The sequence below is a fragment of the Pinus tabuliformis genome, chromosome 5_1 (genome assembly GCF_031772625.1).
Source record: "Pinus tabuliformis cultivar Carrire ecotype Pingquan chromosome 5_1, CPIR1, whole genome shotgun sequence".
Classification (NCBI taxonomy): domain Eukaryota; kingdom Viridiplantae; phylum Streptophyta; class Pinopsida; order Pinales; family Pinaceae; genus Pinus; species Pinus tabuliformis.
This window is the reverse complement of record NC_142305.1, coordinates 86601487-86625771: the sequence shown is the minus strand read 5'-3', so window position 1 is coordinate 86625771 and position 24285 is coordinate 86601487. Positions and strand designations below refer to the sequence as shown.

General features: G+C 42.0%; 1 protein-coding gene across 1 annotated transcript in view; it reads right to left on the bottom strand.

The window, feature by feature from the left end:
• LOC149163578 (uncharacterized) overlaps positions 1-23738 on the bottom strand; it is a 274285-nt gene extending 250547 nt beyond the window's left edge. Inside the window, exon 1 of the mRNA XM_089430772.1 lies at positions 22959-23738. Within this exon, the coding sequence (XP_089286898.1) occupies positions 22959-23489 (531 nt within the window). The 5' untranslated portion in view covers positions 23490-23738. The remainder of the gene's footprint in view (positions 1-22958) is intronic.
• Positions 23739-24285: the final 547 nt, after the last annotated feature.

Sequence of the window (24285 nt, the reverse complement as noted above, 5' to 3'; positions counted from 1 at the left end):
GTTGGATAAGCAAGTTTGACACCCAGTTGTACTGAAGAATTGTTGAATAATAAAATCCTCCCTTGCTACACCGGTTTTCCCACATTGGGTTTTTCCGGGGACTATTGTCCAAAATATCTATGTTGATGTGTTGATTCTTGTGCATGTGTTTGTTTCTGTATTATGGTGTGATATCTGCAACAAAATTTATTTTAATGTTTACTGAAGGATTTTCATAAATAACTTATTGGGAAATAAGTAGGTAGAATAAATCATTTGTTGTAGTGATAGAATTTTCACATGGTATCAGAGGAAGTAATCAGAGACATGAAGGGAAAATCAATTATGGGTCGAGACCATGATGTAGAGGCATCTACGTCAAGAGACACGCAGAGACTTTCAAAAAATTGCACAAGAGAGTGATTTTGATTTCTCTATGTTGGCTTCCAGGCTTGAAGAAGAAGTGGTTTGTGTGACTAGCTCTACATCATCAAAGGTATGGTATATAGACAGTGGAGCCTCTTGGCATATGACGGGAATCCGGGAATGTTTCTCAAATTATCGGGAGGAGAAGATGAACTTTCAGATCACCATGGGGAACAAGGCAAAGTGTACTCCAGTAGGGAGGGGTACCATAGTTTTTAAAACAGAAACGGGAGAGCGGTTCTGTGCTACCAATATGCTGCATGTACCAGGATTGGGGATGAACTTACTTTCCGTGTCGCAATTTCAAGGAAAATGCTATGACATTTTCGTCATCAAGGAGAAAGTATACATCAAACACCCGAGCTGGAAAAAGAAAGTGCAGATCGAGATCAAAAGTAATAGGTTGTACAGACTACAACTAGAATCACCAATGGCACTAATAAGCAGTCATGGAGACAAGGATTTGAATGAACTATGGCACAGAATAATGGGACATTTGCACCATGGGGCTCTGAGAATTCTCAGGAGCACTGTAACAAGAGTTTTGAATCCTAGTACGGAATGAGATGATGTATGCAGAGGATGTGCTCTAGGAAAGTATGCCAAAACAACATTTCCTAGAAATAAAAACAAGGCCAAGAGTGTACTAGGATTGATACACTCAGATATCTGTAGACCCATGTCCACTAAAGCTCTTAGTCGTGTCGAGTACTTCCTCACCTTCATTGATGACCACTCAAGGAAAACTTGGATTTATTTTCTGAAAACCAAGGACGAGGTTTTTGTCGATTCAAAGAGTTCAAGGCTCTGGTGGAGAATCTGACTGGGAAGAAAATAAAAGTTTTGCGCTCAGATAATGGTGGAGATTATGTCGATAAGGACTTCACTGATTTTTGTGCTAAGAATTGCATCAGAAGAGAGTGGAAAGCTCCTTACAATCCGAAGAAGAATGGAGTAGCAGAAAGAAAGAACATGACTATTGTAGAAGCAGCGAAGGCCATGATGTATGATCAGGATATGCCAAAATCCCTGTGGGCAGAAGCATGCAACACAACAGTCTATGTTCAGAATAGAACTCCTCATCGGGCATTGGGCAAGATTACTCCAGAGAAAGTCTTCATAGGGAAGACGCCTGAAGTCAGTCATTTCAAGATATTTGGGAGCTTAGCATATTGCCGCATACCCAAGGAAAAGAGGAAGAATCTAGATCAAACTGCAGAGAAAGGATATCTAGTGGGATATAGCAAGAATGCTAAGGCATACAGAATCTATCTTCCAGGGAGCAGGAAGGTAGTAGTTCGACGAGATGTGAAGTTCATGGAGGACAGGGCTTTCAGAAAATCTTGAGAAATGCCTTCCGAGGAGCAGTCAAAAGAGGAACCGTTGGTCAAACCTCTTCAACCAACGGAAGAAAAGAATTCTTCCTCGAGTCAAGAATAATCACAGGATGAGGAGGAGCCAACAAAAGAACCTGCTGGCAAAGGAAGAACGAGCAGGCAACTTTGTCAGATTCTGTGAGATGCAGAGGACTTCATCGGTGCACCAAGGAACAATAAGAGGGATTAAAAACAACCAGATAGATATCAGGCATTAGTAGCTCAAGATGAGGAACCTGCCAGTTTTCAGGAGGCAGCTCAACATCAGGTTTGGCTAGATGCGATGGTAGAGGAGTACAACTCCATAATGGTGAACGATGTCTAGGAGGTAGTGCCAAGGCCTCAAGATAGATCAGTGGTAGGTTTGAGATGGATCTACAAGATCAAATACGCTGCAGACGACGGTGTTGAGAAATACAAAGCCAAGTTTGTGGCTAAGGGGTATGCTTGGAAGGAAGGAATTGACTACGAAGAGACCTTCGCCCCGGTAGCCAGGTATACATCTATTATAACCGTGATATCTCTTGCAACACAGATTGGGTGGGAGATTTATCAGATGGATGTCAAAACGACATTTTTGAACGGAGTGATAGAAGAAGAGGTATACATTGAACAACCAGACGGCTTTGACAAACATGGGAAGAAGTCTCATGTATGTAGATTAAAGAAAGCCGTGTATGGGCTGAAAAAGGTGCCTAGAGCATGGTATGGTCAAATCGATGGCTACTTGCAGAAAATGGGATTTGTCAAGAGTGGCGCAAATCCAAATCTCTATTATCTAGTTGTAGAGAATGAGACTCTAATCTTAGTATTATATGTGGATGATCTCTTCCTGACAGGATCATCCAGGCTCATTGGGGACTGCAATAAGAATCTAGCCACGAAATTCGACATGAAGGATTTGGGACGAATGCATTATTTCCTGGGGTTAGAAGTTTAACAGCAAAAGGGGGAGATTTTCCTTGGGCAAGGGAGATATGTTACAAAAATCCTGAAGAGATTCAGGATGGAGGAATGTAGACCCATGGCTACTCCAATGATCACCAACTGGAAGAAGATTGATGCATCAGAAGACAAGGATGTTGATCCCACCTTATACGTGCAGCTCGTAGGGTCCCGGATGTATCTGGTCAATACCAGGCCAGACATTTGCTACACTGTCAACACCCTCAGTCAATTCATAGTGGAGTCGAAGAGGGAACACTGGGCAGTAGCCAAACATGTTCTCAGTTATTTAAAGGTAACATCGATTATGGACTCTTGTACAACAGGAGTAAGGGTATCAGATTGAGTGGATTTACTGATGCAAATTGGGCAGGAAGTTCAGTGGATCGGAAAAGTACCTCTGGGTACTATTTCAACATTGGATCAGGAATGAACCCCTGGTGCAGTAGGAAGTAGAAATTCGTGGCTCTGAGCTCAGCTGAGGCAGAATATATGGCTACGAGCATAGCTTCGTGTAAGGCCATATGGCTTAGAATATTGCTTGTGAACCTATTCAGAAGAAAGATGGAGGCGACCAGGATCATGTGCGATAATCAGAGTTGCATCAAGCTCTCTAAAATCCAGCGTTTCATGATTGGACAAGCATATTGATATCTGGTGTCACTTTGTCAGAGATTGTGTCCAACGAGGGGCTATACAGTTGAGCCACACTCCTACAGGAGAACAGGTGGCAGATATCCTCACCAAGGCCCTTGGAAGAAAAAAGTTTGGTTACTTCAGGGAAAAGATGGGGATGATAAAGAATCCATTTTAGTAGCAGAAATGGGGGTGATGTTGCAGTGCAGTAGCATTCAACAGTAACACGATGCAGCGTGATGAGAAGAGGATGCAGTGCAGATGCAGTGTTGGGAAGAAGGACCAGCAGCAGCATGGATGCAGAGGGAGTTGCAGTGCAGATGCAGTGCTGGGAGAAAGGACCAACAGTAACATAGATGCAGAGGGAGCTGCCATTCGGATGCAGTAGTGGCAGAGGCAAAGCCATTGGCAGCAGTACGGAATGAAGCAACGCAGAGGATGTTAGGCAGGGAGGCCTAGCATCAACACAGGTACCTATGCCAGACAACCAGAGTGATGCTCAATGAGGAGTATTACTAGAGCACAGTCCTTGCTAAGAGGCAGTGTTGATTTGGGGTAGCATTGGATGTGCTCTAGCCATGAAAATTGGTGGAAAGGCTAAAGCACATGAGATCTCCAAGACCCATAAATGGTTTGGACAGATTGTACCCGGTTTGGGAGATATTAAAATAATTAATATATTTAATGGAGTTCCTAAGTCTAAACTTAGGAAAAAATAAAATATTAATGGGTATTAATATAAAACTGGGTTAGAAAGTTCCAAAAGTCATGGATCAAGCCAAATCTAATCTTAGCCATTGATTTGAGATGTAATCTCAGTCGTTGAAGGACCAACAGGAAAAGTATAAGAAGAGGCTTGAGAGTCAGTTGGAAAACACACTGAGGGAGACCAATCAGTTCGATTTCTGGAGCGGGGTTAGCTGGCAAATTCGAACTAGTGGTCTGGAGAGCAGCAGAAGGCGGTGAGTATAGAACAGAGAGTCAAGAACAGCACCAAAAGACCAACGCAGAGGTTGGAGAGGCAAACGCAGAGCCTCTCAGTTAGACGCAGAGGCAGCAGACTGCGCAGTCACTAGAGGGCCTGCGTGGGTGACGCAGAGAGGCCCAGTGCTGATGCAGAGAGGTAGGAGCTGACGCAAAAGGTCTGGGAGCTACGCAAAGGTTAACTATCCTAACGCTGAGACTGGGATAAGTGGTGGAGAATTTTCTCTCTGTTGGGTAAGCCAATTTCGCACCCAGTTGTATTGAAGAATTGCTGAATAATAAAATCCTCCCTTGTTGCACTAATTTTCCCACATTGGGTTTTTTTGAGGACTGTTGTCCAAAATATCTGTGTCGATGTGTTGATTCTTGTGCATGCGTTTGTTTCTGTATTATGGTGTGATATTTGCAGCAGAATTTATTTTAATGTTTACTAAAGGATTTTCATAAATAACTTATTGGGAAATAAGTAGGTAAAATATATCAGTTGTTGCAGTGATAGAATTTTCAAACTCATTGGGCAGTAGGAAAACATGTTCTCAAATACATACAGGGAACAGTCGATTATGGACTCTTGTACACCAGAAGTAATGATATCAGATTGAGTGGGTTCACGGAATCAGATTGGGCTGGAGTTCAGTAGATCGAAAAAGTACCTCTAGGTATTGTTTCAATATTGGATCGGGGATGACCTCCTGGTGCAGTAGGAAACAAAAATTCGTAGCTCTGAGCTCAGCTGAAGCAGAATATATGGCCGCTAGCATAGCTTCGTGCGAAGCCATATGGCTTAGAAAATTGTTTGTGAACCTATTCAGAAGAAGGGTGGAAGCAACCAGGATCATGTGTGATAATCAGTGTTGCATCAAGCTCTCTGAGAATCTAGGATTTCATGATCGGTAAAAGCACACTGATATTCAGTGTCACTTTGTCAGAGACTGTGTCCAACGAGGAGCTATACAGTTGAGCTACATTCCTACAGGAGAACAGGGGGCAAACATCCTTACCAAGGCTCTTGGAAGAACAAAGTTCGTTTATTTCAGGGAGAAGATGGGGATGATAAAGAATCCATTTCAGTAGCAGAAATGGATATGTGTCAGGTGTTGCAGTGCAACAGTTAGCAATATTATGGGAAGCATGATGCAACATTTGAGAGAGATTTGCAGTGCAGATGCAGTGTTGGGAGGAAGGACCAACAACAGCATGGATGCAGAGGGAGCTGCAGTACAGATAGAGCAGTGGCAGTGGCAGTGGTGGAAGCCATGGGCAGCAGTACAGTGGCAGCAGTGCAAAGGATGTTGGGCAGCAGGCCAAGCATCAGCACAGGTACCGGTGTCGAATGATTAGGGTAATGTTCAGTGGTGGAGCATTACTAGAGCACATTCCTCGCTAAGAGGGAGTGTTTATTTGGTGTAGCATCGGATGTGATCTAGCCATGAAAATTGGTGGAGAGGCTAAAGCACATGTGATCTTCAAGACCTAGAAATCGTTTTGGAAAATTCCATCCGAATGAGAAGTTATTAAAATAATTAATATTTTTAATGAGTTCCTAAGTCTAAACTTAGGAAAATAAAAATATTAATGGGTATTAATAAAAATGAGGACGAGAAGCTTCTAAGAGACAAAGATCAAGTCTATTTTAATCTTAGCCATTGATTAGAGACTTAATCTCGGATGTTGATTCATCAACAAGAAAAGTATAAGAGGAGGCTTGAGGGTCAGTTGGAGATACACCGAGGGAGACCAGTCAGTTCAATTTCTGGAGCGGGGTTTGCTGAGAAATTCAAACTAGTGGTCTGGATTGCAGTGACTGGAAAGACGGAGAGGCAGCTGGATTCCGCAGTGACTGGAGGGCCTACGTGGGTGATGCAGAGAGGCCAAGTGCTGACGCAGTGAGGCAGAGTGCTGACGCAGAGGGTCTAGGAGCTGCGTAGAAGCTAGTTGGACTGACGTTGAGCCTACGAGAAGCACCGAAGGATTTTTGTGGTATTACTGCCATGTGGTTATCTCTATTGGGTAAGCTAGTTTGGCACCCTAGTTGTACTCAAGAAAGCTGATTAATAAAACCCTCCTCTGCTGCACCAGTTTTACCGCATTGGGTTTTTCCAAGGACAATTGTCAAAAAATAACTGTGTTGATGTGTTTGATTCTTGTGCATGTATTTGTTTCTATATAATGGTATGATATCTGCAGTAGAATTTATTTTAATATTTACTTAAGGGATTTCGTAAATAACTTATTGGAAAATAAGTAGGTAAAATAAATCAGTTGCTGCAGTAATAGAATTTCTATTTAGAAATTTTCACACTTTTTGCATTGTTGCTGCCATCAACATTGTGCTATTGCTGCTACTATACTGTTGTACATGACACTGCCACTGCCACTATTGCTTTTGTACTACAACTCCCTCTCAAATGCTGCATCTACTATGCTACTAGCACTGCCACTGCTAACATTGCATTCGTACTGCAACTCAATTACTGAGAGAAGCAACTAAACAACACCTAAAATTACTGAACTAACCGTGTTCATCATAATACCATGTGAACGTTGGAATCTGACTGCTACTAGTCTCTGACCCTCTAAATCTTCTCCATTGTTGTTGATTTCTGCACTGTGCCATCTGCACTGTTGCCAACCTTGCTCTATGTTGATCAGTGTTTGGTCTCAGGCTACTGCATCTGTCTCTCCAACCAACTCACTGCATCATCTGACACTAAGTCCATCTCGCTACTGCTGAATCTCAGGCTCCCATAGCAAGGAATTGATCCAAGAGGTGGGTTCCTTAAGGATCCTTCCCACATGTAGTCCTCCCGACTACAATTCTATATCACCCCATTTCCCTCTTGGAGATGTGTGGGCACTCATGGCAAACTCATCTTCATCAATTTTTGTTGGAGAAGCCTTAGGATCATGTTTCTCATCCTTATCCTTTTGCTTCAAAGGACACTAGGATGCAAAGTGCCCCATCTCGCCACATCTGAAACATTTCACCTTCAAAATGTCCTTCTTTCGCTTCTTCTTCTACTCTCCCTTTGATGCTAGAGCTGCGTTCTCCTCCTCCTCCTTGGTCTTTGTGCCACTCCAACTGCTGCCATTGAGGTTGAACTTAATGAGATCCCTCCTTAATTCTTCCTGTTTAAGGGCTGCCGACATCTCCGCCCATGAAGGTAGTCTTTCCCTGCCCAATATACTATGGACGAAGACTTGTCATTCATCTAAGACTCCATTCAGGGCCATCCTTACCATCGTTGTAGACTGAGGAGTAGACCCCACTATAGCAAGTTGGTCTTTGGTATTCTGAAGATGTTGAAGATAGGAGTTAGCCCCTTCTCCCTTTCGCATCAATGTCCACTGCAACTTTTGTTCTAAGTACATCTTTCGTTGTTCGGAAGAACCTTCGTACAGTGAAGCAAAGATTCCCACATTTCTCAGGCTATATCTTTGCCCTGCAAGTGTGAGACCACATGATCTCAAACTCCATCGAGTATGTACCTCTTCGCCTTTGCCTGATCGATCTTGTACTTGTTCTTCTGATCATTGTCCGCGGGAACAACCACAACACTCTTGACGTAAGCTTTGAGATCGTACTCCTCCAGAACAGCTAAGATTCTGGTCTTCCATATGACATAGTTGGAGGCTCCTTCTGACCTATCCTAATCTCTGAGCCAATGTGATGCCATCTCACCCAAACTATAGTACTGACTCCTCTAATCACTGCGCAGCACTAGCCTGTTGCCCGACAAGTGAAAAAATTCAAACTTTTGGCGAGAAACGTCCTCTGAGGAGAAAATTCCCTTTCTATGTGTCTTCGCTCTTTTCCGATGAATTTTTGCCCCGGCAAAAACTGCATCCTTCAAGCACTGTGCTAAGGCTCTGAGTCACTCCCTCTACCTCTGCAAACTCACGAACCGGAAATCGTACCTCTGTCAACTCTCTCAGAGAGAGATTTCCTCGGAATCTCTGCTTTCCCGGCAAGGACTGCGCAATTCCTTCAAGGGGATTTGAATTGCTTCCAAATGCAACTATTGGCGTCTCTGCTCAGCGTTGGATGTCACTTCTTGTTTCAAAATCAATGCTTTGATACCATATGAAAATTCCTATTCTCAAAGAACTCCTACTGCAGCAAAACTAAATCAACTTCTCCTGCTTGATTTTAATATACATTATCAAATTATTTTCTAAAAAATACTTAAGTAAATTACTTCTGCAGCCTACACCAATTTAATTTGATTACATGAAACAAGAAACCGAGCAACGAACAAGATACATTGGACACCGTTATTTTTGGACAAAATAGTCCCCGGAAAAACCTAATGCAGGAAAAATGGCGCAATAGCTCTGAGGGTTTTATATTATTAAGCAATGCTTCTGAATACAATGTTGGATGCCCTCCTGACAATCTAGTTAGAGAGAAAAATATAATGGTGGAAAATTAAGTGAGATTACCTCACTTCAACCAGCAGTTTCCCGCTAATCCAGCAACAGAACTAGGAAACCCCTAGCTATCTTTGCACTGGCCCTGCGTAGGCCCTACTTGCGTTAGCCTTAGAGGCTCTACGTCAGCCCTGCATTGTCTCTTCTACCTCTTGGAGTTGTTGCGTCAACCTCTCCCAGTTGTTATGGCAGCTCCTCGACCATTCCGGATTTTTGCGTGAAGACAGTTTCCCTTCTGCGTTGGCCCTTCTAGCTTTACGTCAAGCCTACGTGGGCGCAGACTAACGGTAGTCCCTCTAGGTGCTATGCAACCTCCACTGGTGATTCTCCACCTCTCTGCCCAGTATTCCCGAACTATCCCTGCCACTCTGCTGCAAAATGATCACTTAGTTCGAATTTCTCAACTTCCTAGCTCCAAAAATTTCGAACTCTAGATCTATTTGTTCTCTCAGTGTGTTTTTGAATGAACCCCAAGCCTCCTTCTTATACTTTTCTCGTTGAGACTTCAACGGCTGAGACTACGCAGAGGCTAGTAGGGCCCGCGCGGGTGACGCAGAAGGCCAAAGAGCTAACACAAAGCAGCAAAGGGCTGATGTAGGGGGTTCCAGAGCTACGCAAAGGCCAGCAGGGCTGACACATAGCCTCGGAGAAGCATTGGAAGGATTTTCGTGGAGCAGACTTGCTGAATATCTGCTTCCGAAGAGAGGTATTACTGCCAAATAGAAATCTCTGTTGCGTAAGCTAGTTTGGCACCCTAGTTGTACTCAAGAAAGTTGCTTAATAATAAAACCCTCAGAACTGTTGCACCGGTTTTCCCAAGTTGGGTTTTTCCGGGAATGATTGTCCAAACGGTGTCCCTTGCGTGTTTGTCTGTTATTTCAGTTGATGATATGTAGATGAGTTGAGACTGCATTTGTGTTTATTTTCAGTATTTATATGGTTAAAAAACTTGTTATGAAATAAACAAGTAGGTGAAATAAACCAAATAATGTAGGAAGATTTTCTGTTAAACTTAGAAATTTCAACATGGTATCAAAGCATTGCAAATCACAGGAGGACTAAAGGCACCATCGTAATCAGAAAATTTGCAGTAGAAACAACTGTCCCAAGACACGGAGTTGTTCCTAAGCAAAAGGTAGCAGAGAAGGAGTGACGCAGAGGGCCTGCGTCATCATTTCGAGCCAGAGATAAGGCCAACGCAAAGGCAGAGAGAGGCAGAAGAGGCTCACGAAGAGCCACATCATCCTACTCAGTCAGGTAGGCTTGACGCAGTTGGCCAGAGGAGCAATTCAGCGTTGCTAGGATTGCGCAGAGCTAAGAGGCTTAGTTTCTTCAGCTGTTGGGGCCTAGGGAGTTGTGGGTAGATTGTGGATTGGGAAGTTGGTGGGGTATTGTTGCTGTCGAAGCAAAACAGTACCTAACGGGACAGAACCAAGGTAGAGGGAGTCGTTGCCTTGATGGGTTTCTAGCCAAGAAGTCCAAATCCGAGTTGCAGTTGCAAAGAGGTTAGGAGAGGAGCGGATCGACAGTTGGCGTGAAGATTTCCAGCAGGAAAACCGAGACTCAGAGGGAGTCTAGGAGAGAACTTCCAAAAGGGAAGTCGAGACTCAGAGGGATTCTAGAAGAGAACTTCCAAGAGGGAAGTCAAGACTCAGAGGGAGTTCAAGAGAAGAGCGGAGATGGCAATGAACAAACTAAGGGATCAGGACATGTTGGACGCGGCCTCCAACTTTTTCATCTAGAAGGCCAAGATCCTATCTATTCTGGATAGACATCGCATCAAGGGCTTCGCCTTCAGAACTGTGGCTATCCCAGCCGACCCAGCTGATAATGAAAGGTATGAGAACGCAATGGCCAAGGCAAAGTGCATAATCCTTGATGGGGTCAAGGATCATGTAGTACAGCATATTGCCGATAAAAACACAGCAAAGGAGATGTGGGATACCTTGATGACATTGTATCAAGGCATTTTCGTGCAGAGGAAGATGTCATTGGAGAATCAGTTGCGGTCGTATCAGATGTAGAAGAGGGAGCAAATAGATATATACCTCAGCAAGTTGCAAGAGATTCGGGACCAACTTGCTTTCATAGGGGCCACGCTGGTTAAGGAGTTCATGGTGAGGACCGCCCTAAATGCAAACTCCAAGGATTGGGAGACATTTGTCCAAAGCATTTTGGGCAGAGCTACTCTTCCAGGATGGGAAGAGATGTGGGCAACTCTTCGCCAAGAAGAGATCAGACAACTAACCAATGCTGGAAGTAGCAGTAAAGGAGGTCGAATCAAGAAAGAGGAGGAGGAGGATACGGCTCTGGCATCTGTGGGACAGCAAGGAAAGAGGAAGAAGAAGGAAATCTCCAAGGTGAAATGCTTCCATTATGGGGAGGTGGGTCATTATGCAACCTAGTGTCCCAAGAAGAAGAATAAGGGAGAGGCTTCTGACTCCAAGGCAGCTCCGGCTAAGGCGGAGAAAGAAGTCGAGACGAATGACAACTGTGACATGAGTGCTCATGCACCTCTAGAGAAGAGGTGGAGAGACATCAAGCTGTAGTCAGGAGGACTACAGAAGATGTGGGACATGATCCTTGAGGTACCCAAACTCTTGGATCATATCCGGCTAAGGGAACCCTGAGAGACAATAACAGGATGACAGATGTCGATAGAAGAAAGATGCGGATGAAGCGACAAGGCAGTGGTAGAGTGCGGTGGTTTGTGGCAACGCAGTGGGAGCTGCAGCAGTGCAAGAGGCATAAAGATAGTTGCAGCAGTGCAGTAAGGCACAAAGGTGGTTGCATTAGTGCGAGAGGCACAGAGGTGTTGCAACAGCGCAGAGGCAGCAGAGGGAGCACATGATAGCAGCAGAGGGAGCTTCTGCACCAGGAGACTTCTAGCCTGACAAGGATGTCAGTAGTTGGGTAGATCAGTTACTTACTTCTCAATAACTGAGTTGCAGTGCAGCAATTAGCAGTGGTAGTGCTATGGGCAACACGATGTAGCATGATGAGGGAGAGCTACAGTGTAGATGCAGTGTTGGGAGGAAGGAACAACAGCGGCACAAATGCAGAGGGAGCTATTGTACAGATGTAGCAGTGGCAGTGGCAGAGCCATGGGAAGCAGTACAGGAGGAAGCAACGCAGAGGATGTTGGGCAGCAGGCCAAGCATCAGCACAGGTACTGGTGCCGGATGATTAGGGTGATGTTCAGTAGTGGAGCATTACTAGAGCACATTCCTCGCTAAGAGGGAGTGTTGATTTGAGGTATCATCGGATGTGCTCTTGCCATGAAAATTGGTGGAGAGGCTAAAGCACATGAGATCTCCAAGACTCAGAAAAGGTTTGGGGAAATTCTACCCAGTTAGAGAGATATTAAAATAATTAATATTTTTAATGGAGTTCTTAAGTCTAAACTTAGGAAAATTAAAATATTAATGGGTATTAATATAAAACTAGGTGAGAATGTTCTAAAAGACGTGGATCAAGCAAAATCTAATCTTATCCATTGATTAAGATTTAATCTCGACCGTTGAAGACTCAACAAGAAAAGTATAAGAGGAGGCTTGAGGGTTAGTTGGAGATACATCAAGATTGATTAGTCAATTTGATTTTCTGGAGCGAGGTTTGCTGAGAAAATTCGAACAAGTGATCTGAGTTGCAACGAGGGACAGTGAGTGCATAACAGAGAGGCAAAGATAGTGTCGGAGGGCCAGCGCAGTGATTGAGGAGGCTACGTAGAGCTAGCAAGAGCCACACAGAGGGTCAAAGAGACTACGCAGAGGCTAGCAGGGCCTACGTGGGTGACGCAGAAGGCCAGAGAGCTTACGCAAAGCAGCAGAGGGCTGACGCAGGGGGTTCTAGAGCTACGTAGAGACCAGCAGGGCTGACGCAGAGCCTCGGAGAAGCGTTGGAAGGATTTTCGTGGAGCAGACTTGCTGAATATCTGCTTCCAAAGAGCGGTATTCCGTATTACTGCCAGATAGAAACCTCTGTTGGGTGAGCGAGTTTCGCACCCTAATACTCAAGAAATCTGCTTAATAATAAAACCCTCAAAACTGCTACACCGTTTTTCCCAAGTTGGGTTTTTCCGGAGACGATTGTCCAAAAATAACGGTGTCCCTTGGGTGTTTGTTTGTTATTTCAGTTGATGATCTGTAGATGAGTTGAAACTGCATTTGTGTTTATTTTCAGTATTTATATGGTTAAATAACTTGTTAAGAAATAAACAAGTAGGTGAAATAAACCAGAGAATGCAAGAAGAATTTCTGATGTGTTAGACTTAGAAATTTCAACATCTAAATTTAGACTTCCTATTTTTAGAAATTCTATTTTTAGACTTTTTATTTTTTAAACTTTCTATTTTAGACTTCCTATTTATAGAATTTGTATTTTTTAGACTTTCTATTTTTATAAATTCATCCATGAGCTACCAAATTTTCAACACACTGCCTCCAGAAATTCTTTCTAACAATATTCTCTGCCTCCAGCAACTCGCTAGAGAAACTCACGCCTCCTCCAGTAAAGGGTTTTATTATTAACTTTCAACAGCAATTCTGAGTACAATAATTTAGATGCCAAGTTAGCAATCTATTATGAGGAAAACACAAGCAAAAATATCGTGAAAATTTTCTCTCACCAACTTGAAGTAGATAGATGCATCATATGACAAGGATGTCGATCCCACCTTGTATAGACAGCTTATTGGGTCTCTCATGTATTTGGTCAACACAAGGCTAGATATCTGATTCGTAGTCAATACCCTTAGTCAGTTCATGGTAGAGACGAAGAGGGTACATTGGGCAGCAACAAGGCATATTCTGAGGTATGTTCGCGGCACAATCAAATATGGATTAAGATATACTCGAGGGGATGAGGGTACATAGATGCATATTGGGCAGGCAGTTTAGTGGACAGGAAAGGTGCCTCCGGGTACTGCTTCTGTGTTGGATCAGGGATGGTTTCTTGGTGTAGCAGGAAGCAGAAGTCAGTATCACTGAGTTCTGCAGAAGCAGAGTATATGGAAGCCAGCACAGCTACATGCAAAGCTTTATGGCTTCAAAAGTTGCTAGTAAGTTTGTTCAGGCAGAGGATGGAGGCGACCAGTGTCTATTGTGATAATCAAAGTTGCATAAAGCTCTCAGAATCCAGTGTTTCATGACAGGTCAAAACACATTGATATTCGGTGTCTCTTCATCAAAGATTGTGTACAATGTGGAGAAATCCAACTACATTATGTTCCCATAGAAGAGCATGTTGCAGATACACTCATGAAAGCTCTAGGGAGAACTAAGTTCGTTTGTTTTAGAGAGCAGATGGGTATGGTGGAGAACCCGTTTCAGTAGCAAGGACAGGCTATTTTGGATGCTTTTCAGTTGCAATTGCAGCAGCAACAGATGAAGAGGGAGTTGCAGTGTTGACAGCAGTTCAGCAGGGTCAGCAACAACATAGATGCAGAGTATATTAGATTTGCGCAGTGGTCGGTGAGCATTTTGGACAAACATCAGCAACATGATAGGAGATGATGCAGAGACAGGGTGTGCAGTAGCACTAGAACACATTCCTCACTAAGAGGGAGTGTTAGTTTTTGTAGCATCGGGTGTGTTCTAGCCACGAAATTTGGTGGAGAGGCTAGAATACATGGAATCTCCAAAACCCAGAAATTGTTTCTAGAAATTCCGCCTAAAAGTGTCTCAATTAGATTATTAACCGATTTTTAAATATTTCCTAAGTCTAAACTTAGGGAATACGATTAATTAATCAGTATTAACTGTGATAAGGCGAGAATCATCTAGAAACTTGGATGGATTGATTCAAAGATGATCCTATCCATTGATTAAGAGTTAATCTTGGTCGTTGGTGCTCCAATAGTGGATTATAATAGGAAGTCGATGTGGTGATGGAAAAATCATCCAGTGCAGATACTCAGTTGCCCAAGCAGTTTAATTTTCTTAGTAGTAGTAGCTTAGTAGAGAAGATAGAGCCAGAGGGTGAGTGGCAGGTGGAAGAGGATGGCAACAACATTGCGGGAGGAAGATTTCCAGTTTCTGGGAGAGGCAAAGGAAGGAAGGTCGAAATTTCCAGAGGGCCAACATAAGCTCTGCGCAGAGGGTGACGCAAGGAGCTCAACGCAGAGGCTAGGGAGGCAATTTCAAAGGCAGAGAATAGTTGTGGGGTGAGAGAAAATTCTCACAATATTTTTGCCAGTGTTTTCCTCATATTAGATTGCCAGTTGGGCATCTAAATTATTGTACTCAAAATTGCTACTGAAGATTAATAATAAAACCCTCATTTGTTGCACCAATTTTCCCAAGTTGGATTTTTCCAGGGATAATTGTCCAAAAATAACTGTGTCAAAATTATTGTGTGCGCTAAAATTTCTCAGCTTCCAGTATTTTATTTTTCATAGTATTTTTATGTTGAAAATTGCAGTTGTGATTTTATTCGTTGTTTGTCGTAGAAAATAAACTACATAATTAAATTTTCAATTAGAAGAATAAATTCCAGTAGCTGCAATAAATAAAGTTTTCACAACTATCTGAGACTAGAACACCTGTCCGAGCTACATAAACTAACAGTTGACACATTATTATGAGCAGCCTCGATTTGATAGATCATATATCACTTGGGACAACAACCGAAAGGAGGATAATATGGAGGATGGAACCTTACATTTAGAACAAATGGAAGCAGAACTTTTGGACGATGAGGATGACGGTCATCAAGCAACATCAACAACAATACCACCTCCATCCACTATCACGGCTCAAGTTGCACCAGATTTGTCACCACCTCCATCTACAGCACTGCATGGAGGTCATGTGCCTTCTAGTTTTGTACATGGTTCACGACCACTGCAAAGTTGAACTATGCAGGAGGAGACTCCCATTGTTCATAGATCACGAGAAAAGAATTAGAATTTTCTCGTGGCAAGAAGAAATTTTAGTAGATAGTAGATTTACTTGTCTTTTCTAGTTTCTAGTATTTTTTATAATTGTTGAATCTTTCATATTTATTATGGTATTTTTTGTAAACAATATATGACAATTTAAGTTTGAAGTTTGAAGTTGGAAATTATAAATCATTGGTAATGAATTATGAATATGATGCTTCGTGAAATGTTTCATTTCATGTTTGATATTCTTTGTTATAGTTTTGTAATGGTTACAAGTACAACTTTAGTGATGACAAATGTTATATATTGAATTTTGAAACTTTAAGGTTGATGAGAATCAAGATGTTGTGGACTTGTGGTTGATGAAGATTATAACCACTAGATGGTTGATGTTATATGGTTTAATCCATGTTTTTTATAACTAATTCATCATTCTACATGCTTTTGTTGACATATATGCATCAAAATATCTAAAAATATATATTATATAAAAAATGCTTCCGAAAACGCTCCAAACCCGGAAGCTTCTGAAAATTGTCGCGCTCTCGCTTCCAAGCAGCCTTGCTTTTGATAATCAAATCTTCTTCTGGATGCTTTCTTGAAGAATTATCCATCCCATCCGTTTCTAGGATTTCCATCACCTTTGAGTCATCCTTGCTTAAATTACTCACTTTACATCCTCTTCCCCCTTCTATTCTAGACTTCTCCTCCCCATTTCTACTACAACAATGTCTAGGACTTCTTGGACTGATTTTGATATGGTTCTAGATTTCCCTATTCAAATTCATTTGTCTCCACATTCTCTAGATATTGTGTTCCTTCTTGAGAACCCTGCTCTCTCTTCTTCCAAACCAACCTATTTTCCTTTTTGAATAATCCTACCACATATGCCCAACACCATAGCATTTTAAACACCCGAATGGTAATTCCAAGAAATCTAGTGATTGTGTAAATTTCCACAACCCTCAAACTATATACATTTCCTCTAATATGCCTTCTCTGAGATTTAAATCTAGTAGGATTTTAAAATTCTTCCTATCTAACTTGGACTAAAAATCCACCTCAAGGCCAATGAAGTTCCCCAAACTGTCCCCTAGGACTTTTAGAGTGTTCATGCACCATATCTCCATTGGTAAACTTAGCAGCATCACCCATAATTATTTGAAGTTGGTTTCCTTTCAAGGGTCAAAACCAGGCCTCCATCACTTCATGTACAATAAATATGGCCCTCAATACCAATTTTTGGCCAATACTTTCTCGTGTCCAACTCAAACCTAAATTCAAATCTAATCCACCCATGTACTAGGGTGTGAAACTTTGGAATGTATCCCAAATATTCATGCCAATTTTTCTCCAGCGAAACTCTCAAAGACCCCTCATTAACTCGTTTCCCCATTAACTTCCCTATGAGGGCTCTCTTTGTTAAGTCTTTAACTTCATCCATCACTAGGTCCTCCCCTAGGACTAGTTTTCCCTTCTCCTTTTTGGGCCTTGTTGGTCCGGATTTAAACAGGAATGCAACAAAATACAGAGATAACCATATACACAAAGATGCAGCGGAAATAATACTTCATTTCATTAATGTAAAATACTGAAATATGCTGACAAACAGAAATGGAAATAAACCAACTAGGGCGATGGTAGCTTATCTCTAAGAAGAGATGTGGCGGCTACATGCCTCTGAACTGTGTTACAATGAGGTTCAAAGGCCTATTTATTGTTGAGAAACAATGGAAAACCCTTAACATCCCAAAACCTAACCCTAGAAGATGAAATGCCAAATTGTGGGCCCCGTTTAGGTAAATTGGTACATCAATTTCCCGGGGTCATAACTTTGGCACCCGATCTTCGTTTGACGCGTACAATAGCTCGTTAGAAAGATTTATCCGAGAAATATAACTTTGGGAAGAGAAACATTGGTCCATGGACCCCAGTTGCTCCCAGATTTCCTAAAAACCATCGTTTAGGGCCTCAAAACGACTCCGGAAGTTCAGGACCCGAAAAACTGCTAAAAATAGTAAATTGTGCTACAATTACAGAAATTGAAAAACTGAAAGAGACAGTCATGAGGGTCCAAATAGGATAGATGGGTGGCCACCAACATCCACCTGGATCATTCCTCCCCCCTTAGAAAGCAATGGTCCCCATTGCGTTGAGTTCCTCCATCTGCTGAACTTGGTCCCGGGTGAGCTGTTCTGCAATCTCGAATGTGTCCAGTAATGGTGGAAAGCATGGTCGAGGGCAGTACACATTGAACACTTGGTGCAGGCGAAGGAATGGAGGAATGCTGTGCTCCAAAGCATTATTTCCCACAACCTTAGTAATGGTGTAAGGACCATGTCAGCGTGGTCGGAGCTTCTGATGGGCTCTTGTAAGGCATTCTTTCTGCAGATGCAACCAGACTTTGTTGCCCACCTGAAGCTTGTGTGGTACCCTTGTGGGTGAGGAGAGGTTGTTCTTGTGTTCTGTCATGACCGTATTCCTTTGCTGTTGCTGTTCCGTGGAGGAACCCTTCGCAAGGGTCATGGATGTGGTGACGATCTCCCCTTACTTTGGGAGCGAATCAGATAGAAAATGAATTTCCTAGTCTGGGAGATGAGCTTGCTGCCTTTCTTAGTAGAGATCAAAGAGGTGGCGATAGGTGGGGCTACCTCTGGTATTCTGTATAATGAATTATCCAAAAAAATAATGACAACGCGAGACCTTGACTCATACACAGCATGTCTCCTCCACAAGTATGGTTGGCCTAATAATACATCACAAACATCCAGAGGTGTAACATCACACAATACCTCATCTGTGAAGGGCTTGATGCTGTAGGGAAGGCGACACCGTTGACAAACTTTGAGATCTCGTCCTTCATGAAGCCACCCGATACTATACGGCTGCGGGTGTGGTGTAGTCAATAGGCCCAACAGCTTTATGATCTTTGCTGAAATGAGGTTCTTTTGGGCTGCCACTGTCGACAATGAATTGCAGCGGCGAACCCTTCACCCACATCTGTGAGTGGAAAAGACGTTCCCCCTCCTCTGGATCTTCGGACTCATTCTTCTAGATCTTGGCGGTGGCAACAGTGACACTGGGCTCCGCATCAATGATCTGCTTCCCTTTGCCATTCCCCTTGTCGGGTTCTGACTCAAGGTCAGAACATGCATTTGATTCTGAAGCCTTCAACTTGGCCACCAGCGACTGCTTGGTCCAACGCTCACTTGTGTTATGAGTGGGACTCTTGTGGAACTCACACCACTTTCCTATGTCTTTCTTCGACTTCGTGGTGTTGTTCTTTTCTTGTGGCTTCGACGGGTTGTCTTGGGTCACCCCGCCTTGGCTTTGTCCTTTGGTCTTCAGATTTGCAGATCCAAAGTCTCGCTTCTTTTGTTTGAACTTTTGCTCGATTTTGACAGCGTATCGGTACGCCATGCCGAGCGAGGAGATGTTCAGGAACTCCATCTCTTCCTAGATGTATCTGTGTAGGCAGTCGCGGTATTTGAGTACCAAATGCAACTTAGAGTCCTTGATACCCAACTCTGTGCGAAGGGTATGAAAAATGTTTGTGAACTCCGGCACATCTTGGTCCCTTCCCTGCCGCAGTGTGGTCCATTTGATGTATTTGTCCTCATAGCTTTTGACAGGGTAGTATTGCTCCTTGACAGCATCCCGGAATGAATCCCAAGTGGGTGCGGCTGAAAATAGTGAGCGCGTACTTTCATTATTCTGCTCGCAGTAGGTTTCCCACCAATCCTTGACGTGGGGGGCTACTTTGAGAAGATCGAAAGCAATCTTTTCCCAACTCGAAAATTCATGAACAGAAAAATACCCATCTAGCAAATTTAACCATTTATCTACGGCATCTGCGTCTATTTGACCCTCGAAGATGGGGATTTCAAAATTAACTTGTACCTTAAACGGTGTGGCATTTCTAGAGTAGCTGTTGGAAGCCGATGCGTCGCCTCTGGGTAGCCACTGAAGGATCTACGCAAAGCTATCCATCATCGCATTCCTTTGCCGCTCGAGGGCTTCTTCGAGCAATATTTTGATAGGATCTCCTGCCCCCTCGTCTTTCTTTTCATCCGCCATGGGAGGCCGTCGAGATTTGCGAGGCTAGTCTTGCAAAGGTTCGACCAGTTCAAGCCCTAACTCCTTATATCCCCACCTCGTTTGGGACATGCAAAGAAAAACAGAGAAAAAGCAGACCGCTCTGATACCACTGATCTGGATTTAAACAGGAACGCAACAAAATACAGAGATAACCATATACACAAAGATGCAGCGGAAATAATATTTCATTTCATTAATGTAAAATACTGAAATATGCTGATAAACAGAAATGGAAATAAACCAGCTAGGGCAATGGTAGCTTATCTTTGAAAAGAGATGTGGCGGCTACATGCCTTTGAACTGTGTTACAATGAAGCTCGAAGGCCTATTTATTGTTGAGAAACAATGGAAAACCCTTAACATCCCAAAACCTAACCCTAGAAGATGAAACGCCAAATTGTGGACCCCGTTTGGGTAAATTGGTAAATCAATTTCCCAAGGTTGTAACTTTGGCACCCGATCTCTGTTTGACGCGTACAATAGCTCGTTAGAAAGATCTATCTGAGAACTATAGCTTTCGGAAGAGCAACATCGATCCATGAACCCATGTTGCTCCCAGATTTCCCAAAAAAACGTCGTTTAGGGCCTCAAAACGGCTCCGGAAGTTCAGGACCCGAAAAAATGCTAAAAATAGTAAATTGCGCTACAATTACGAAAACTGAAAAACTGAAAGAGACAATCGTGGGGTTTCAAATGGGATAGGTGGGTGGCCACCAACATCCACCTGGATCACTTGTACACTTTTTTTCCTCTTGTTACCTAAGAAACCTAAGCTTAATTTCTTCTCTTTCTCATAACTTCCTCTCTGCCTCCTACTAATTTTGCCTAAGAAAGGGTCCAAGACCTTGCCCAAAACTGATACATTTTTCACTATTGAAACTGATATCAAAGCTCTGAAATCTCTGTTCTTCATAGCAATAGGTCTGTTCGATCCCTCTTTCAACTAACAATAAGGATGACACCTTGAGAGACCCAACAATAGCTTCCCTTCTGTTGCCTCGATCACCTATACTTTCTAAGTTAGTATCGTCCTTTGTATATGTCATCAGAGTGCTACAACTTTAAAGTCTTGTCTTTTGGGCAGTGAGTAGGCATTGCTTTTCCTCCTGGTGAGGTCTTTGTCACATAGATAAGGTTCTCTATGATTTTTGCTAGGCCCGAAAGCTCCTAATGACCTTTATTCTAGCTCCTCATTGAAATCCCTAGAGCCCTTCCACGTGTCTAAGAGCGTGTCCCTAGAGCTGAAAATGGACTTTAGAAGGACTTCCTCTCCCTCCTCATAGTCCACCAACTCCTCTTCCATTTTAACCTATCCAGCTTCCTCTTGTGGTTTCAATTTTTCAATTGCCTCATAACACAATCATAATTAACAATCAAAGTTTCGAAGCATAGCTAAGGAAGTCAAACACCATGGATATTACTTGGGCATCTATGACAAGCTTGTTGTGGGTAAAATAAGGTATATACCCAAGTTATAACCATTAACAACACGCATGGTAATCCCTTGTTTATTTATAAGCATTTCATCCTCAATTATTATCAGAGCTCTTGATTTAACCATCAATATAAGTATAAAATATTAATGTCTTCATTTGTAAAGATTGCTGTGCTACAACATAGTTTACATGTTATTAATGGACTCTCGAATGTGCTTTGCAGTGCAAATGACAAGTTGATCTGAGCCTTTACTTTTACAGCAAGGGTGGACCATACCACATATACTGAATTACAGGCTAGACACACAAGCTGATTCCCTAGAACTCTAAACACGTTTTAAGAAGAAATAAAGGATCAGGCTTTCATGTTTGACCAGGAAACGAATTGGTTTACAGATGCAATCTTGGAGGGTTCTATTTGTGAAGCCTTTCTAATTCAATTTTCAAACTTTTCCTCGAAGTAGCATGTCTACAACTGTAGCACAAGGAAAATTGAGATATTTCCTATGCATTTTGGGCCTGGATATTTCTATATCCACTCAGAGTGAATTAATGTCATCTACTCTCCAACGGGAGTGACAGGTTGACAGGAAAGAGAGATACCAGTTCTAGGTGTTTTTTAACAGTCTGTTGTGTCGAGAGATATCCAAGCCTCCCCATAAGCCAAGAGACCAGTCCTAATTGATACCAGTCATCTTGAAGACATTAATTTTTAAATGTTGTTAAGCACTTAAGTCTAGGATGTCGAATTTTATGCACATCATTTGTTGTAAATAGAAATGTTTACATTTTCGTAGATTTGATATTTTTGTGTGTAGACGTAATTGCCAACGACATGGTGTAGAGAAAACTGCTAGAATATTCATCTTCTTCAAGAGATCAATCACAAATTAGGTGTCCGTTCCATGTCAGCAGGCCTATACCTATGTAAGCTCACCATCTTTCACATATTGTACAAGCTGGTTTCCCATGTTTAACACAGCCTACATATTCTCTTGAACAAGCTCTTCCTACTTTATCTTAGAAGATCTTCCCTTCTCACTTTGTTCCTATTTAATATTTATGTCCAAACTGAAAAATTGTACTTCCAATTACTCATCTCCTCTCACGATGTGGAACTACTGTTGTTGTTAACATATATCATTTCTTTACGCTGCTTAAGATTGCTCTGTTTAGGTTAAACTCGACCAATCTAAGACCTGATTTTAAGACAAAAACTTCCTTGTGTCCTGCACGGGATTTAAGCCACTGCCAAGCTGGTGAGATCCAATGTATGGTCCGTACTTAAAGAGTAGATAGTCAAATTAACTTTGAACAAAATCCTCACCAACAAGTATGGCACTTCGATTTGGAGTAAGCTTGCAATTAAGAAAGCATCAAATATACAACAATCAAAAGGGGACCACAAAGAGAGCTCTAGAGATGATGTTCAAGCTGTTACCAAATAATTTCCTTTCTAGGTCTGTGATATCAAAGACCAGTGCACTTGGCAACTGGAATTTAATTTTTTTCACCTTGACAAGCTTTATGTAATTCTCTCTCTGTTTTCAGGGACAAACCAAACAGCCTATTTCTACACTGGCTTAAATAACAATATGGGTTCTTCCATCTAGTGCTTCAACATATTTATCGCATCTTTTTCAGTAATCCAATGTAAGGTTTTGTAATGGGCAATAACTAGAATTGAAGTAAAGCTAGGAAAGATCTAATCTCTTTTCAAAATACCATTGGAGAACTAAACCAGAAATTTGTGAATAAGATTACCTGGTCAAATGAAATTGAAGAAGTTTTCCCTTTTTCTTGCAACTGTGCTTCTAAAGAAGATAGCCTGTCCAGCAATTCAGCATTTTTCTGTCTTTCTCTTTCAAGTTCAACCAGAACTTGACCAACATTCACTTCATACCCATTCACCCCATTTCCTCCAACGGACTGCTGCTTCTCTGGAGCTTGCTCAATGGGGATGTTGTTTGTGCATTCAAGCTTGAATGGTGATTCAGGTAATGATGAAACGTGATGATTACTGTTCCCAATGGATATGTAAGGCAGCTGACCAACAAAGGATGAAGAAGGCATTGTGGGGTTGGCACGCCCATTGCCAACAACACATGAAGCTCGAATTCCTGCCGAATAATTTGGTATGGAAACCACAAACCCACCAACATTTGAAGTCTGAGACGTCAAATCTGAAGCTATATTTGACTGTCTACATAATGTTGTCGTTGCTGTTGTGGTGTCTGAATGCAGCTCCTCCCATCTGGCCTTCAGCAGCATGCCCGGTGAATGCAACTCTGCCATTGAAATTGAAATCCCAAACTAAACAAGATCACCATCAATCCACCAATAAGGCGCAAAGGTGGCAAAGAGCGAAAAGGGAAGAAAATCATGAGAAGGGGGGCAATTGTGGATTTTTACTACTTTTGACATACAAACATTGAAATCACCAAAAAAATGTTATAATAATAACTTTGAAACAGCATTATTAAAAGGATAATTTTGGAAAGAGCAAGGAGTGTCCCCCCTTGATATGGGTGTAAGCGTGCATCCTTGAGCTTTTCTAATGGAAGTCATGTGCTCATTGGAACGAGAGAACAATTCGTCCATCTCATGCCAGCTAGTAGAATTTGCATGATGTGTGTGCGAGAGATATAGAATTTGCGTGTGAGAGATTGTGTTTCTGCATATTATTTTACTTTCTTATGCGACGAAAGAAACGATGAGAATTATGCAAGGTTTATAATTTTTCCCCCAGGTATTTGAGTTTGGTTTTTAATTCTTGATTGGATTTAAAAAGTTTTTAAAATTTTGTGCATGTGTAAGTTGATTTTAGGGTGTAAATATTTAGAAACAATCCTTTTTCATTTCAATATTACTATGTCAAGTTGTGTTTTATTAACGGTGTTACTATTATTTCAAATTATGTGTTATAAATGATTTTGGATTTATGGTTGTTATATATATATATATATATATATAATAATTAATTATTTATTTATTTATAATCTAATTGTATTTTTAATATTAAATATAATATATTTTTATACAAATTTCTGTATGTATTAATATTTTGTTTTTAAATCCCGGATGCGGGTGC